Source organism: Rhagoletis zephyria, unplaced genomic scaffold, assembly GCF_001687245.7.
Source record: "Rhagoletis zephyria isolate East Lansing unplaced genomic scaffold, Rhagoletis_zephyria_1.1 Rzeph_scaffold_00235, whole genome shotgun sequence".
Classification (NCBI taxonomy): Eukaryota; Metazoa; Arthropoda; class Insecta; order Diptera; family Tephritidae; genus Rhagoletis; species Rhagoletis zephyria.
Window position 1 is genome coordinate 107,996 of NW_016157319.1, and position 19,108 is coordinate 127,103.

Sequence of the window (19,108 nt, forward strand, 5' to 3'; positions counted from 1 at the left end):
ACACCTCCTAAGTCTAAATCGGAAGAGTTTAGGTTCACTTATTCAAGTTTTTCCTATACCAATCTTTGAAAAAAGTTAAAAAACAGCATCAAAAATCTCATTACGATTCCGTTTAAAATTTTTTTTTAAATTTTTTTTAAAATATTTTTATGCAAATATTTTAAGCTTAAACCGTTTTGTCATTTGAGGGGATTTTTCAAAAAAAAAACCTTTAAGAAACTATTTTTATTCATAAAAAACTCCATTTTTGGAGGTATTTTGAAATCGGTCCAGCTCACTTAAATCTTAATATTTTTCCGAAATATTTTGGTGGACGTCTTAAAATATATTAGATTTTATAATTCCAATGGAAAAATAGTACCGATTTTTTTTGTATGGGGAGTGATGCATTCTAATGTACATATATATGTATGGATATGTAAATATGAGCTTGACTCTCTTTACAATTGAGCTATAAACGTTTAAAATAGCTGTTGTTTTTATTATTTGTAGTGCAATAAATGCAGCATACACTTTGGTATTCAAATTACCACAAACAAGCACTGTGTAAATGCCTGAAATGCAATACAATGCCATTGCAACATTGGCCTTTACCCACAGACATACATACATACGTACATACATATATGCATACTTCATCCGAATGCAGATAAACTCTCCACTCGAAAAGTGTCTGTGTTCAAAAAAAAAACTAAAAGAAAAAAATACGCCGATTTAGTACAACAGATAAACAGACACACGACACTCCTCCCGGTGTATGTTACCCACGAATGTACAGGTCCCTGTTTTACAGCCTATCAGCCTAGTCCGTTTGTCTGCCTATCTGTTCGGCTGTCCTCTTGTATTTTTAACATTTTAATATGCTTTAATTTTAACAAATTTGTATTGTCGATATGTATGTACAGATGTGCACTCATACTTCATACATATGTACATAAGTGTTGTATGTAAATACATCTGTGCATATTTGGTATTTTTTTTTTTTTAGTGTCTCTTGGGATGACGCTGTTTTTACTAGGCGCTTCCACAATCAACAAAATATTCTGAAATCTATACATGCTGGCATAGTTATTTTGGTATGTGGGAGTTTTGCCCAGTATAGCATAACTGAATTTTGGATTGGATTTAAAGAAACTTTTGGAGCGAAAAAAAGTGACGGAAATTTGTTCCAACATATCTACAAAAACTTTGCACCCGATCGAAAGTTGCGGTCTTCCGATGGAAATAACGATATGTTAAGACCTCCGCTAAAATATTTCGGAACAATATTAAGGTTTACGTGCGCTGGCCCGTTTTGGAAATATCTCTGAAAATCGTAATATTTTGATTCGATTGGACCTTTGCAGACCTTTTAAGCTTAAACCCTTCTATCATCTGCGGTGTTTTTATGGAAAAAAATATTTTTAAAAACTAATTTTATTTATAAGAAAAAGCTAGATTTCTGGAGGTATTTCCAAATCGATTCAGCTTACATAAATTTTAATATTTCTCTGAAATATTGTGGCGCAGACTTAAATTAAAATGTAATAAATATTATAATTCCGGTGGAAAAAATTACCGATTTTTTTTGTGTGGAATGATGTACCCTATCTTTGGTTCGGTTAAAGTGGCTGACAGGACTCCACTCGCATACATAGGCCCTTATGTCGGTTAAGTCTTCAAAGAATCCCCGAACCCATAAACTTTTGTCTTCTTCTACACATTCGCATTCGCATAACAGGTGCCGCAATGTTTCTGGCTCTTCTTCATTTCTGTAGCATCTGCAGAAGTCGTTATGGGGGACCACTATCATCTTTTCGCGTGCTTTTCGATGGCAACATGGCCTGTTAGCAGACCCACAGCTGCGGCTAGGTCCCCTCTGCTCAGCATGAGGAGACCCTTCGACCGTTTTTTTGTCCCATTTTGGCTATGTAAGCTTCATATTGTTGCAAGTGGTGAGGCTAGACCGCCTGCCCCTTGCTAGTTTAAGAGACAGATCCCTTAGAATGAGCTTGCAGGTAGTGAGCGGCATGCCTAATCCCTTCCAGGCCTGCAAAAGTGGAGCGGACGTGCCCTCTCTTGCAAGTTCGTCAGCCTTTTCATTGCCTAGTATGTTCCGGTGCTCCGGAACCCATACCAAGTAAAGCGCAGACTGCTCAGCCATCTCGTTTAGAGTTCTGCGACAGTCTGCTACGGTTGATATGTGCATATATAAAATACTTTGATATCGAAATACGAAAGCCCTGACGGCGTCAGTACTGCTCGACGCATTCTGTGTTGAGCGATGTTATATCTCAAGGATTCGAGGTGGGGAAAAATTTATTTTCAAGACAGAAAAACGCTCGAACGAGTCTCTGAAGAATGTAACACCAATCAGCCTCATTTCCTTCCCATTGAAGACCCTTGAGTGGCTGATTGCTCCGTATATAAAAAATGGGATTTCTCAGAAGCAACCGTATCCTCTCTGTGTGCTTACCTAAAGGATAGATCAGGGAAATCTGCCTTGAATACAATTGTTAAGGTTATTATAGCCACTTTAAAGAACAAAGATTTTGTAGCCAACGTCCTAGAGGAGCTGTAAAGGAGAGGATATCGTGTTATCACCTACGCATTTATCGTCATTATTTGGCCTGCCAGTTGCGAACCTACTGTTAATCCTAGAAAGACGAAGCTCACCCTGATCCTCAAGAAATGCGTAATGCCCAGCTTTCCTCCATCGTTAGAGTTTGTTTTCTCTAGCAATGCCACTAACCAAAGATAATCTTTTGGCCACATGAAACCATAATCAAGCCAATTATGCTAGGAGTATATAGGGCCAGGTGGACATCAATAGAAAATTATACTTTAGTTACAAAGCGGCGGTGGGCCCGTGTTGGAATCAGCGGAGCATGCCGGACTATAGCGCTTAACGCTATGTTTAGCCTCATACCTCCAACATCACTATAACTACCACTGATTTCTCCTTCAACCCGGTGTATGGCCACAGGGCTATCTATAAACTTCAATTTACGCCTGAAGAAGCGAATCTATGCCACACCCTCTAGTGATGAATTAGAGTGTGACAGCCTCTGGAACAGATACCCAATTAACATTTTCACGGATGGGTCGAGAGTCGGAGGATATCTGTTCTGTTAGGAACCCTCCGTAAACCCAATGCTTAGGCTGCTACCAGATGTCTGCAGCACTTTTTAGGCAGAAGCGACCACACTAAGCGGGCAGTTGACTGGTTATGCACCAGTGTATTATCGATTAGAAGAGTAAATCTCTACCTGCTTTGATAACACTGGTCGACGGCCAAAATTTACCAGAGACGCCGTTATGAAATTCGTATGTAAAATCACCCCCTGATNGGTACCATAGAATTAAAAATAACCTTGATTTTCGGAATCAGGGGGTGATTTTACATAAGAATTTCATAACGGCGTTTCTGGTAAAGAGAAAAAGTTGAAATTTGTGGTCCAGTGTAACCAATCGGTAATCAGTAAGCATATTTGGGTTTAAGGCAAAGAAAACTGGTTGGCAGATACTAAGCGGAGCAGCTTTGAGGTCATCTCTCCTTACACGGATGGCATAGATGTTCTAATGGCAACTTTTTGACTTCTACTGGGTCGGCTCAGGAAGCGCTCGCCGAAACCCCGATATTTAAAAGTTTCAAAGCCCCTTTAACAGTAGTAGACCGCTGGCGGTCAACGGAGCTTCTGCGGCTGGCTAAGTGCCATCGCTCTTGCTTTCTCTAGACTAATTTTCATTCGCATTTCATGAACACACCAGAGGAACTCGTTAAGGAAATATCTCACAGAAGTCACGAAGGTAAAATGAGTTTCATGTCACTCGTGTGTTCTTCTTCTTATTTCTTGACATTGACCGACACTGTAACCTACCTCAACTCCAACCTAAAGTAAAACAACAAAGGGCCTAAAAAATAGTTCTACAAGCATTCAACAAAATGAATGCAGAAGTCACATTCTCAAAAGTGTTGTTGCCTTTACTAGATCATATCGCCGCGTGCGAGCTGGTAATTCGCGCTTCAAACAGACAATTGCCCATTGCAGACGTCACTTTGTTTGTGTTGTAAGCGCGCCAATTAAAATGGCATCTGCTCGGGTATTGCCTGCAGTATGCGATAGAGTTTGGAAATCATAAACTTGCGTTCATCTTATCTATGAAAAGTTTATTGTCCAGTTCAACAATGTCCAAAAATAGTACATACAACATATGTAATATGTATGTATATGCAAAAAAGATATTTAAAAAATATGTTATACTCATCTCTATATCTATTTAGATAAAAATGAGGCCACATGTGTTCCATCGCAATGCCAATAATTATCTGTGTTAATCAAGAAATTATGAAGCAACAAGTGTTTTATTAGCTTCGTTAGCTCTCTGCGATTTTGTTGTGTGAAATATTTGAATGCAAAATTGCTGTGATTTTTTGTACACCAAAACGCCATATGTTGGTGGCTTAACTTTTGCAACATTTCGATGCTTTTTGAGCAGTTAAGGTTGGTTGGATTTTTTTAAATGAGCTTGAAAATGTCAAATTCGGTTTAAGCTTTGATAAGCTTGGCGCCAGTCTTGTTATCGAAGGGGCGTATAACACAGTGTCACATTCAATTTTACACACACAAAAATCCGTATACTAGCGGAACTAAGGGACAAATATAGTAAAACTGCGTTTTTTAGAGTTTCGCTCTGATGAAAGGGGTTTTTTTTTTAAAGGACTTCGAGATTTCAGGGTTATGATTATTTCGATTTTTTGTTTGTTTTTATTTCATTGCAATATGGAATAACAAAATGGGTATCAAATAAATGAAAAAATTCGGTTGCATTGAAAAAACATGTAATTTAAGGACGAGTAGGTATTGAAAATGGCCCTTTAAAACTTTATTCTTGAATATCCTTGAAAATTTTAAATAGTTTTCTTTAAATAAAATATAAATTAAGGATTAATACGCACAACACCACATCTTTGAATTTGGCCCTTCTAACATTTTTAATTTGGAATTAAAAAATTAATTAAAAGTACATTTCCAATACTTATTATATTACAAATGTATTTTTCTACCGATATATATACCTACCTATATATTAATCGATATTTTTGTCAATGTGTATATATGCATAAAAACATGCACTTGTCACTATTTTCCTCGATGTATTGATTCTTATTTTTTCGATAGATTTATCGATAATTTATCTACATTTTAATCGATAACACCTATTTATCGATACTTATTGCCCTACAGAGTATATCAATGGGATGCCTTCTTTTTTTTTAAATTTATTCGCTTCTCCAAAACAATGATTTGCGAATACCTGCAGGGGGGCTCTACTAAGCTAATTTGTTCCGCGCGCATAGTTTTCATCGCTATACAGCTTCCTTCAGTGTATTTAATCAATAAGATTTGCCTCCGACTGATAGGTAAATATTACCACTTCCTTCACTATAACTATCACTCCAAACATTGCCTGCCCACGAACCAAAATCCCTCCACCAGTTCCCTCATTCGTTGCCATCTCAGTCCTTGTTGATTGAATTCAACATCTGTTCGTTTCTGTCGCAAACAAGAGAAGCTATAAACGTAACCGGAATAATATTTCAACGCAAAATAATCGTACATTTCCTTTTAGCCTGCTCCAGTGTCCTTTGCTTCCCCCACTAATTCGAGCAAATGCAGTTAATCAATAGCAGAAATATGAGATGTTCAACATTCGCTTTGAAAAATTTACATGCGCACGTCCTTTTATTTCCACTTTCATTACTTTTTTTCTGAGTAGAAATTTTAAGTGTTGAAATATTAGCTCAGAAAACGTAAAATTTGTGTGTTTGTTAAAAAAAAGAAGAAGGAAAAAACATAGCTCAGCATTCGCTAATATAATTTACATCTATTAACACTCTCAATGGGATAAACAATTTGTTAAAGAATACCGGCGTGCACTTGAGATGAGTACCTACGTAAGAGTACGTAAGTGATACACATATGAGTACTCAAGTGCTTAAGTTTGTTTGTTTATGCACATAAGTAAGTACATACATACATACGTACATACATGCATAAGTGCGAGTATCATGAACATTCAGCACCGGCTTCCGGTGTTTGGCATTTCGACTGATTTGTTATTAACACGACGGCGAACAGCGGACACCCCTGAGTTGCTTTGCTCTGCGCCTGAAGCGCCACAGGAGCTACTAGTATGCGCACACCCGCACAACAAACACCCAAAAGGACATTCAGCTGTGAAGAGGTCGTCGCTACGTTCGTGTCAACTACTGCTTTGCACTCAGCTTTTTGTTTTTATTTTTGCCTTTTTTTAGGCTTTTTCGTAGACATGTCTATTGACTACCACCGCCTGCCGTCATACATAAGTGTATATTTGATTAAGATCAACTGGCGAAAAGCGCCCGAGGTCGAATGGGAAATGTGACCAACTTTAACTACATAAAGAGGCAAATAAACTTTTTCGCTGCGGGGCAAACATCTGTTTTCCTTTATTCATTCATTATTAGCTATGAAAGCGAGTAGAGCATTTGGCTTGTTGGTTGGTTGAGGAGGTGTGAGTAGATATGTGGCTTTTGTTCATACTTTTGCAGTTTTCGCGCTCTTGAGGTTAGGCAAAGCTAAGCTAAATATTATTTTTAGCATGCAACCTAAGTCAATGAGTGAAATAAGAAGTATGAAAAAATTAATGAATTATTTAATGAAGCGACGTGAAAGTAATAAAATTAATACATACACATATTGTAATTAAATGTACAGGTTTAACCCGTAAATAATTTACAATATGTTATAGGTTCTCACTAAATTGAGAAGTGGCCTGGGCGTGGCTTAATTTGTGGAACACCCGTATTCTTTCCTTAAAAAGTCGCATACGCCCAATACAATATAACTCGCACTAGGAGGAGTTTTGCTGGTCTTCAGGGCCCTGGGGAAATCTGTTAGTGCTTCTTTTCTTTAAACTTTCACATATCCATTGTCGATCTTCATAAGAATAACTGTTGGAAATCATGGGGTCAAATATAGAAAACTGCGTTTTTAGTTTTTTTTTTTTAAATGGCTTTGAAATTTAAAAAATATGGTTACTTCAAAAAATTATTTTAAAAATTCAGTGGAATGTAGAAAAAGAAAAGAAATTCTGTAGAATTAAAGCAGATTCAATTATTTGGTACATAAGGACGAGTAGGTATTGAAAATGTCCTTTTAAAATTGTATCCTTGAATAATGTTGAAATCTTGCAATATTTATTATTGAAAAAAATATAATGATAAGGACTAGATAATTTACGCTTGACTCTTCGAATAGCGTTCTTCTAACTTTATAATCTTGAAAAAATTAAATCAATTACAATTTTTAATACCTATTCGTCCTTGTGAACCAAAAACTAAATTTGTTTAATTCTACAGAATTTTTTCAATAATTTGTTTCCCATATTGTTATTCTACATTACGGAATTTTTTAAATAGTTTTTGCTGTTTTACTATATTTGGCCCATAATTTCGTGAGTATATTGATTGCTTCGCGTTTTTCGAAATTATTTTGTTTTGCTCGCACGGTGTAATAATCGATTTTCGATAGTCACAAATTAATTTACATTCCCTCACTTTTACTCATTAAAAATTTTAAATTTAAAAAACCTAAAAGAATTTTTAAGAATAATAAAAACATAGAAAAGCAAAGAAAACCAAGAAACTCTGTTGCCTCTGTTGTTGTTGCCTACCCGCAAGACCGCTTCCCCGGCCGGCCTTGCATCCCTCTAACCTTTGGGAATGGAACAAGCCATTTTGCCGGCACTGGTATCCATATTTCGCTCTTTAGGGATGCGATGAGCCCGTCGTCCCGCTGGGCTTCCTTCAGCACCTGTTGTAGGGTCGAACATGTTGACATTTTTGGAACAACAGGGTTTCTCCTCCGAATTAGTTTTTCCTCAAATCTACCACGGGCATCGACGGTTTGGCTTTTTTCATCAGCTTAACTACGCCAAATCCAAAGTTCACCACGTTTGCGGTGTTTTAGCGTTTATATCATCTGCTACCTCAAAACTTAATTTTAAGTGTAATTTGCTAAATAAAATTTCTAATATGAATTTTTTCTTGCAGGTTTTTTCTCAAATTCTTTCTAAAATGCAATCAAAATTGTCTGAAGAACGCCGGCAATCCAAGAGATATGAGACGCTTTCAGGTACATATTTAAAAAAAGGTTTGGTGAAAATTTGCAAAAAAAAATTATTTCATAAAAAATAAAAAATAAAATAAAAAATTTTACAAAAAATTTAAATTAAAAAATATAAAATCAATTGTAAAAGTGATTTCTCAAAAACGAAAAATATAACAACATTTAACAAAAATTAAAAAATAGTAAAAAAATAAATAAAAATAAAAATTAAAACATTAGTTGTCTTGAAAGTTTTTAAAATTTTTTATTTAAGTAAAAACTCCTTAACATTTACATGTTTTTACTACAATCCTCTTTTACTTCATCCATAACATCACTTAAAAATTCAACTCTCATCCTAGGTTGTCATCTCCACTCAAGTGACCGTTGATGGCCCACTCTTAGCCATATCCGATAACATGTTCGTGCATAACAATTCGAAACATGGACGCCGCGCTAAACGTTTGGATACCACGGAAGGTACAGGAAACTCCTCCCTGTCCTTAACGGGTCACCCACTTGCGCCTGACAGTACCTATGATGGTCCGTAACAAAATTCTTTTACCACATTTTTGAGTTTTATATAAGTTGTTTAGTGAAGAAAATGTGTTTTTTTTTTTTTGAGTTTTTGTGTAATTGAATATGTAGAATTTGTTTGTTACCGAAAACACTTATTAAGTAAAATTAAATTTATGTCATTCAAAAAATTATATAAAATTATGCCTAAATTTATGCAACAATCAAACAAATGTGCAAAGAAAATTTATATGACTAAAAAGCAAGACTCCGCTACTAAATAATTTTTTAGCCTTAATTTATTCTTTTAACTTTTTTCATAATTTTTCGTTAGCAAATCATTCGGTCATACACTTAACAACACTACCCTACCTTCCTTATCGCAAGCTTAATATACTTCAAAACACTTTACTAAAGCTAGGTAACTATTTCCCGCCCACAGGTCTTTATCCACCATTGCCCGTGGCCACGCCCTGCATCAAAGCAATTTCGCCCAGCGAGGGTTGGACTTCTGGCGGCGCCACAGTCATTATTGTGGGGGATAATTTCTTCGATGGCCTCCAAGTGGTCTTCGGCACAATGCTCGTTTGGAGCGAGCTGATTACATCCCATGCCATTCGGGTGCAAACACCACCACGACACATACCCGGTGTGGTGGAGGTGACTTTGTCATATAAGAGCAAGCAGTTTTGCAAGGGTTCGCCAGGACGATTTGTTTATGTTTGTGAGTAAAAAAGTGTAATAAAGCAAAAAAAATATAGCTTGGAACTCAGCTTTCTACAAACAAAAAACGTAAACCTGCACTTTTCTCTCTTCTTCTGTCAATGTCACTCTCCCTTTCTACTCTTTAAGCAGCCCTCAATGAGCCTACCATCGATTATGGTTTTCAGCGTCTACAAAAACTTATACCACGTCATCCTGGCGATCCGGAAAAGTTGCAAAAGGAAATCATACTCAAGCGCGCTGCTGACTTAGTGGAAGCCTTGTATTCAATGCCAAGGTAAGCATCGTCTACACTTAGCTTAAGCCTTGTCACTCAAATACTTTAGCAATTCATTTACAATTTGTGCTTTGCCTTTTCTACTCTCCTCCAGATCTCCCGGTGGCTCCACCGGCTTCAACTCCTACACCGGTCAACTGGCCGTAAGTGTACAAGATACCGCCGGCCAATGGACCGAAGACGATTATCAGCGCGCACAATCGAGCAGCGTGAGTCCACGTGGCGGCTATTGCAGCAGCGCTTCTACGCCACACAGTTCGGGCGGTTCTTATGGCGCTTCAGTGGCTGCTAATGGTTATGGTCCCACCACCAATATGGGTACGTTATCCTCTTCACCAGGCAGTGTTTTCAACTCCACCAGCAGTAAGTTTAAGTACGAGTAGTAGTTTCAGATGTAGTTGAGTGCATGTACCCCTTGAGTTGAATCATATGTAGTAGTACGAGTACTTTCTGTTTAGTTTAGTTGCCGACGAGTTTGAATTTAATGTCCACTGACTGCGGAAAATCAACGATAAAATATTTTAAATCGATTTTCAATCGCAACGAACAAGTTGAAAAGTAGATTAAGTAAGATTTTGCGAAGATTTGCTCATTACGCCGAGTTCGAAAAACGGCCCTAGTCTCAGATAAAACAATATTTTCCTATCCTACGTAAGCGTGTGATTGTGGAAAACATGGGTGAAAGCACCAGAGAAAGAATGGGGTCATATGCTCATAAGCCTACATCGGTTACAGCGGTGGCCTGGATTCCCGAATTTAATAGTTATCGCATTATGTCGGGGAGAATGGATCCAACCAAATAAGTATATTAGGGTACCTCACCAAAAAAGTGGCGGATTTTCCAACGGAATTATAAAATTTTAAATAAGATCAAAAAAGTAATTATCTTGACTGAGTTGATAACACTTTTATCCCTCTACTGCACAGAAAGGAAATAAAACTACAGTGCCAAAATTGGTACCACGCCATTTAGACATTTTATTCCATTTTCGCTTAACTGATTGGTGCGGCGTTTTTTAGTGCTGATGGCTATTTCTAAGGTCGAATAACTGGTACAGTGTGATACGGTTTCTGGAAACTTGGCGGCTATGAAATTCCTTTCCGAAAAGGAATGATTGGAAAACTAACATTTTTTTCAAATCTCACCTTCGATAACGAATGTGGAATAAGTTAGTATTCGATTCGAGAACTAGGCCATTCTCCAGAAAAACAGAAACTGCGTTATTCAATGAATTTTTCCCTCGTTATGAATTCGAAATCCAGCCCATTATCGAATTGAAATTTTAATGATATTTTCATTCGAAAATGAGCTGGATCTCCCTTCCTCTCTTGTTACTATGGTTTTAATTTTTTTCGAACCCGTTTCGAATGTATTTCCAATACACTATAAACGTTGGAAAACTAAGGTTGGTTATGAGTTCGTTCTCAGTTCGATATTCATATTGGATATCGAAGGTAATTTTCGAACGTTCGCCAAAATGTTTGTAGGGTACATATTTATTATGCATTGATGTGAAAAATTATCAATTATTCGGCTCAGTCGTAGGAAGTAGTCGTATTAATTTAATTTTTTTAACATGCAAAATTTTGTGCCATCCCCAGAGTTATTTACTGTGTAGCGTATGAGACATTAATAAATTACTTAGTTATTGAGCTTGTAACTATGTATGTACATTAGAGTGGTCCATTTTTTTCTCTAGTAGGCAGTTAAATTTTGAATTTATATAGGTTTCATAATTTTATTCATAAAAAAATCAAAAAAATATTTAATTTAAACGATTTTATAGCATTTCTAGGAAAATTTTATTTTGCCAATAATCACAAACAGTCACAACACAAAACATTCTAAATATTCTGGAGAGGCAAACATATGTTGATGCTGCGCAAGCTAGGCAAGAAAAACAAAAGCATTCTTAATAGTATTTTTCCGGTTAAAGAAGACGGTGACGAGGAGGAAATATTGGCGTACGTTAGATTTTTGGGCTGTGAAAAAAAAAAAAATTAATTGTGAGTTTTGTCTGTTTTGGATTTAGGGTGCGATATATACATACCTACAGTGACTCGAGCAAGTATTTACCTGTTGATTTTTTTAATATTCATAATTTTTCTCAAGTTAAATTTTTATGGTTTTTTTATAAAAATATTGTCCAAACTTTAGCCAAATTCACATAAATAAAAGCTCCAAACTTTATACAAAATATAGGAAAATTCCACAGATTTTCATCAAAATTTCGAGCTTTATAATTTGAATTTTTTGAACATTTCGGGCTAATCAGTTTTATATATACAATTTTATCTAATGAAGTGCAAGTTTCAATCAGCTCAAAGATTCCATTAATTTTTGAGAATTTTTTTGGTGAGTACTTTGCTTTTTTTATATAACATTTATATAAAATTTTAAACTTTGATTTATATTTTTTGGTTTAAGTTTGGACAATATGTTTATAGAAAAATAACAAAAAAACAACGCGTCTTTGAGTCACTGTGTTCTGCAATTCTGTGCTGACAGCAGCAAAATTCCCAAAATTTGATTTTGCAGGGCATTTTTGAACCACCCTAGTGCACATAAATATGTGTGTGTTCGTGAATAACCACAAAAAACGGCGTATGTGTATGCCGGAATTGTTTTATTGCACATCCGTTTTTTTGTTGATAAGCTACTTTATTTTCTCTAATTTTTTTGAAGTGTAAAATATATGTAAATGTATCTATGTATGTTTGCACATATTTACCTATCTAAATGATTGATTTTTTTGCTAACCTATCGATTTTGTTTCTTTTTTCTTTTTCTCTTTTCATTGCATGGCCTACTTGTAAAAACAAAAACCTTAAAAAAAACAAATATTTCAACACGTTGAATTATTTAAAATTTTTATTTATTATTCGTACTGTTGCTACATCATTGTTTTTCTTTTTTTATTTTATGCAAAATTAAATGTATTTACATATTTACTTACTTACTTTGTAAAATTTTAACTCAAAAAAAAAAAACATTTATATACAAAACACTTGCAAAAAATGTAAAAACCAAACAAACAACAACAAAAAAAAAAACGAAATATGCTCAGGCAGTGCCTTTTCGCCATTAATTTCAACAGTGTCGTCACCGTGGCATCAGGCGCTAGTGCAACACCACCACCACACACATCCGCACCATTACCATCATCATGCCCACCAGCCGTGGCACAATCCAGCTGCCTCAATTGCAACGGCCGCAGTGTAGAGAGAAAGCGTGAAGCCAGCCAGAGTTACAAACATATGCACATAGTAGTGTTCAAAATGTTCAATAAGCGAGTGCGAGAATCGAAAGTTTGGAACGGTATATAAAAGCAAACGCATTTTACTAATTTTACTTAGTTAAATACATAATTAAAAATGTTGTTAACTATGCAAATGTAGCGCAAACAATTTGTTTAAAAAATAAAATAGTATTAAAAAATTTTGGTACGTCGCACTAGGCGCTTGAGCTGCGGCGACCGCTAACTGATTACCTGTCGATGAAGCCAAATCACTGAGAAGTTTTTTTGTTCATGAAAATTCCTAACAGGTGCGTACCAGATAACTTTTAAGAAACAATTTTTTTTTGTTAAAAATATTGTAAAACTCGCAATCGACTCGCAATCACTTCTGGCCATTTCCAGGTACGCGCCTGAGCATTGCAAAAAAAAACTACATACCAAATTACAAGAAAATATACTTCACGTCATACATTCAAATTTAATTTTGTACATATAATATTACTATATATACATACACACAGTGCAGCAGAGTTGCATTTTCAATATAAAAATTTGCATATAAAAAATTGTTATTCGGAAGCTTTTTAAAAATTAATTTTCTTAAAAAACACAAGTACTGTATAGATCGGCGACGACTAGTAAGAGCTTTTATTATGTGCCGCCTATAGTTAGTCTGTGCAAGGGAAGCTTTAAAAAGCTTCTTCTGCGGAATATTTATTGATTATGACTAGTGTCGATCTATGCTTATTAAAAGATTTATTAGGGCATTTTAAAGCATGCACAATTTATATAAAGCTCTAAAAATCTTCTACCACGGGATAGGTTTCGGTTGTGACCAATTTTATGATACCAAATTATATCAGAGACGTTTAGAGAGAGTTTTTAAAAATCTACCAAAAGCTTTAAAAAGCTTATCCCACGGATGTACATATATCAGTCGTGACAGAATTATATGAAAATATGAGTAATTCACTCAAGCTTTTCGAATTCATTAATTGTATCAAAACTCAAAATTATGAAAAATAGTTTCATCGCTAGCTTTTAACTTAAGTCATATTTTTCGAACTCCGAAAAATCCTTTTATATGTATTCGTAAATATGGTGCTACACTTCTATTCGAAATTTTCTCAAAGCGAAATTTTGTAAAAGCACAAACTGATCATTCGAATATCCTTTCAAGGCACGCGGGTAGAGCTTTTCTGATTGGTTTCATCCGATAATCATGTGTCTTAAAAAAAAAACGCTATATGAGCAGTACTGCTGTATGCCACAGTTGGTCACTTCATAAGCACGCGTGACAAGCTTTTCAAAACTCTCTATACAGCATAGAAGCTAGCTGCCTATTGCTATAGACTGCTAATCAAAGCTTAAAGAGTATATACTTTTTTTGTATTAAGGACGGCCAAAATTTAAGCTTTTACAAGCGATTTGGACTACAAGCTTTCTGTACGTCACTAATTTACTGATGCCTTTTGGAATTTTTCAGGCACAGTTCCTCTTCAAATTTGCTCACAGAGTATCGAAAGCTTTCAAAGCTCCATTCGCCTAAAATTTTATTTTTAGAATTTTTCCTGTTCCGTAAAATAAATCTTTTTTAACGTGCCAATTTAATATTTTTTACGTTGGTGTAGCATAATTGAAAATGAGCACTTTTAAAATCAGGAGCTTTCATTAAAGCTTGCTAAGTTTTCAGCATTTAAGACCATATCTAGCATCATAAGGTCACGTAAGCTTAAAAGCTCAGACATATTTAAAAAAAAAAAATCTATATGGCTCTAAAGAGCTTCGAAACACTTTCTTTTACATTTTCTCAGTCGTAATTTTTTTTAAAGCTTAAAAGCTCAGCTTCAAAATTTTAATTTTGTAAGGCTGTTTTCTAAAGCAGCTTTTAAAATTTATCTGCCCTTTGAACAAATTTTTTTAGAACAAAATTAATAATGGCCCTAGCCTTTTTCTCAAGCAGCTTTTAGAATTAATATGCGCTTTAAAAATTAGTTCGAGAACAAAATTTAAAATATAGAGGGCAGATAACTTTCAAAAGCTACTTAAGAAAATGGCCTTTAGACTTTAAAGGTAATGCGCACCAAAAAGTCAGCTTTAGAGCTTTGATGAGATTACAATGGTTTGTGCATAACATTGAAAAATGTGTGCGACTTTAAAGCGCGCCGCACAATTAGTTTTGGTCATTTACCCTTCGCAAGATTTAGGGAATTATCTTACAGAAGCTCGTCAAGATCTTTAGAGCTTTCAATGAGCTTTTTTTTACTTTTTTGTTATAGTTTGGTAGTGTATAAAAACCTTTTTACTTGTATACTTTCGAAAAGTCTGTTAATCTGAAAGCTTAAGTTGAATTTTCAAATCTTAAAGTGAGCTTTTTAAATTTCTTAGTTCGCTGGTTATTAAATAAACTAATATTTGCATAGTTCAACATTTACTGATAACATCCTGTCTATATCTTTCCCCATTTGTAAATACTTTCTTCTTTTCAATTTCCAGGAGTTAGCGGCCTCAGCTTCAATCCCTTCACACTGCCGACGTGTAATACCCAAGGCTATGGGACAAGTCAGCTGGTGACGTCGACCAAATAAAATGCAAATTGGTTTGCAAATATCTTGGAACAGCAAATATCAAAGAAACATGCATACATATTTACATAAAACATTTGAAGAACAGTTGCGATTCGTAAAAATAAAAAATTTAAATCATATTCAAATAACATATCTTTTTGGTTAAGCTAAGCGTAAAAAACATGAAAAATATGTATGTATTTATTATCGAAAGGCAAAATTACAAAATATGTATTTATCGTTTTCTTCTATAATAGTTAAGCGTTAATAGATGCATAAACAGTAAATGTTTAAATTTTAATATATGTATGTATGTACATAAGCATGTATTTATTAGAAAAAAATGTGTGTAAAGAAAAAATTATATTAGTTAAAAAAAAAAAATAATTATAAAAATAAAAACCATAGACGTATGTAACTATAATTTCGCGTGCAATACATTACTTAACAGAGAAATACACTAGGAAGAGCAAAATAATACACATACACATACATATATAGTATAAAAAGCATTCAATTAGTATTTATATTAAACAGTTTTTGTATATAAACTTATGAACTGGAAAAAAAATATAAGACATTAATAAATAAGAAAAGAACACACATATGCAATTGTAAATATCAACAGCAACTCATATCAAACATTTCTAAATAAAATATAAAATCATCTCAAAAAATAATGCAACCATCAATAAAATAAAGTTTAACCATTTATAATTAAATTATATAACTCTTATAACAAAACGATGTAGATAGTTAATGAATTTAGCAGAATTTGTATACGAATTTTCCCTCAACTTTCACAGCAAAGAAAAAAATCAATACAACATAAGCAAAAATTATAACAACTCATAATTGTTAGGCGGATTGTACACATTCAAAAACAAAATACCTAAGCATATCTAGCATTCACATACACACTTACATACAATAGCTTAGCATTAAAGATTAGCCGACATTTAGCAAGATGTTTCTTCTTTTTAAATAAATAAAAATGAGTTAAAAAGTATGAAGAAAAACAAAACCGATTATTAGACAATGATAGTAACTAACTTGCATGCATATAAGAAAAAATAAATAAAAATAAACAAAATTTGCAAATTCTTAATTGGCACACCACAAGCAAAAAAATAATCTAGAAAATTGTGGTGAAAATTTTATTTTCTCAAAAATTGTTACATTATTATTAAGCAGTTAACGCCTTTCTGATGATCAGGTTAAGCAATGTTTACATAAAATTTTATATATATACATATGATTTTTTTTAACGCAAGTTGCAAAAAATTTCCGTATTTCCATATAAAGTGACTTAAGCATGTTAGTTTTTTCAAATACATATTCAAAATGTTTTTAAAGTTAAATTTTTTTGTTTTTTTTTTCATAAAAATGTTCTTCTTGCTTTAAGCAAAATCATATAAAAAGTGGCACACTTTGCACAAAGCTTAAAAAAAATAAATTTACATCAAATTTTCGAAGTCCTTAATCTGATTACTAATATAGTTTAGAGAAATTCCAAAAATGTTCATCAAAATTTTGAACTTTTTAATCTGAATATTAGGAATATTTTTGGGAATGTAATTTTATAACCCAAACAATTTTAGTATAATAAAGCTTTTGCTATTTTTTTTATATAACCAGTGCAATTCGTAAAAACGCGAAAATGTACAAGAATCCGTCAGCAAAAAAAAAAAATCTACGCGATTTTTCTCGCTTGAAACTAGAATTTTATGGGCTATAAAATTACAAAAACAAAAATGTTCTTAAGATTCAGATTAAAAAGTTAAACATTTTTAATGATTTTTTTTTTGAATTTTTCTAAACTTTGTATAAAGTTTGAAACTTTGACTTATATGGTTTTGGTTAAAGCACAAACAATGTGTATTTAAAAAAAATAAAAATTTTTGCGTTGGAAAACATTTTGAATATTTAAAAAAAAATCTATATCCGAAAAAATCGATTTTTACTTTTTTTTAGCAAATTTTTTTAAATGCTACGCGCTTTGTAGCTGCATTTTTTCCAGTGATCGTTACCGTTATGATTTTTATAATAAAAATCATAATTAAATCGTAATTTTGTGATTTTTATTACTTCGATTATTTTTGCGATGTAAATTGTTTGGATACGAAACAATCCTTTTTCGGTATTTTTAGCGTTTTCTTTTACCATTTTTAACCGTTATGATGGAGACTACGCTTTTATAGCCGATTTAAATTTTTCATGATCTAAAAATGAATAATCTGATCGAAAAAATAAAAATCATAAAATATCAATGGAATGCGCTTATTTTTATTAAACAAAAATAGTAAAATAACGATTAAAAATGATCCAAAAAATAAAAATCAAAAAATAACTATTTCGCAATGATTTTAAAATAAAAATCCTTAATAATAACGATTATTTTCAGTTCCTGGGTTTTTCACAATTTCACTTCACAGATGAATACATATCGGAAAAAGAACAAACAAATTCACTTATTTTCGAGCCGTAGGTCCGATTTAACTTTCCCTGTCACATATGGATGTAAGGTGCGACGCTATAAAAGAAAACAAAATGAAAAATTCTAAAAGCGTTTATTTTTTTATATTGTTTGATTTTCATTCCTAATTTTTTTAATACTCTTTATTTTATTTCAGTTTATGTAATTTATTTTATGTCCCCTTAAAAAAAAAGTAGACCTTGCGTACCCTTATAAGCAGGCAGGCGTAAGTTGCCCTCAATTTTATAGTTGTAAGCTAATAATTGTGCTTGTACGACACTGCACTTTTGCTGAAAAAAATAAAAAAAAAAACGAATAAAAATTCGCATAGCTTGTGGTTCGTACTTCGCAATATCTAGTGTTTTCTATTCAATATTTGTAAAATATATTGATATTGTAAAATAAACTTAATTTAAAAATAAAAATATTAATAATAAACAAGGTGTACGTTTACTTTATTAAGAATGTGCAGTAAGAAAGGCAAAAATATACAATTAAAGTGGGTTTGAGGCTGAAAATATTTATTCATACCTACATATGGCCGTGGCAGTAAAATAAAAGTTGAAGCTTAAAATTTTTCATTGCTGCTGTGCCAAAAACGGATGAACTCTTCACACAATTCCGCCTTTCAATATCGCCTGGCCCGTTAGTAAAGCAACGGTCCAATTGGAAGCGGTGGGTTCGATAACTTTATTGCGACTATTCTTATAGCATCAGTTAATCTCCTATATCTTTATGCGTCTGTCTAATCTCAACTCGTATCGTATTTATGCAATTTAAATTGAGTTCCGCATCCTCCTTTCCACAATTACATTTCCTAACAAATTTTGTCGACTTCCGATTTGCTGTCATAACTAATCACCATGGTTGCAACTGAGCACGTAAATCGACAACAAACTTACCAGCTTTGCCTGCTGTCACTTCAGTCAAATTTACTACTTTGTACTTTCCCACACATATGGCAGCATCGCAATTGACGTTTTCTTTCACTTGGAGTTGTTAGAAATAGAAAACTATCGATAGCACTGATGAACACTATCGTTATATCGATATGGTAGGCCAAAATTATACGTATATAAGGTCTTATGCCTAAAATATAAAATGGAACAATGTTTCATAAAGAAACATTTCAGTAGAATTTTTTCATCCTTAAGTTTCTTGGGTAATTATCCAGGTGG

The 19,108-nt window shown here is 33.7% G+C and overlaps 1 protein-coding gene across 1 annotated transcript in view; it reads left to right on the top strand.

Moving 5' to 3' along the window:
* Positions 1–16,745, top strand: part of kn (EBF transcription factor knot) — a 99,728-nt gene extending 82,983 nt beyond the window's left edge. Inside the window, exons 6-11 of the mRNA XM_017609551.1 lie at positions 8,078–8,159; positions 8,495–8,612; positions 9,091–9,372; positions 9,501–9,648; positions 9,743–9,966; positions 15,384–16,745. Coding sequence (XP_017465040.1) covers positions 8,078–8,159; positions 8,495–8,612; positions 9,091–9,372; positions 9,501–9,648; positions 9,743–9,966; positions 15,384–15,475 — 946 coding nt within the window. The 3' untranslated portion in view covers positions 15,476–16,745. The remainder of the gene's footprint in view (positions 1–8,077; positions 8,160–8,494; positions 8,613–9,090; positions 9,373–9,500; positions 9,649–9,742; positions 9,967–15,383) is intronic.
* The last annotated feature ends 2,363 nt before the right edge of the window (positions 16,746–19,108 follow it).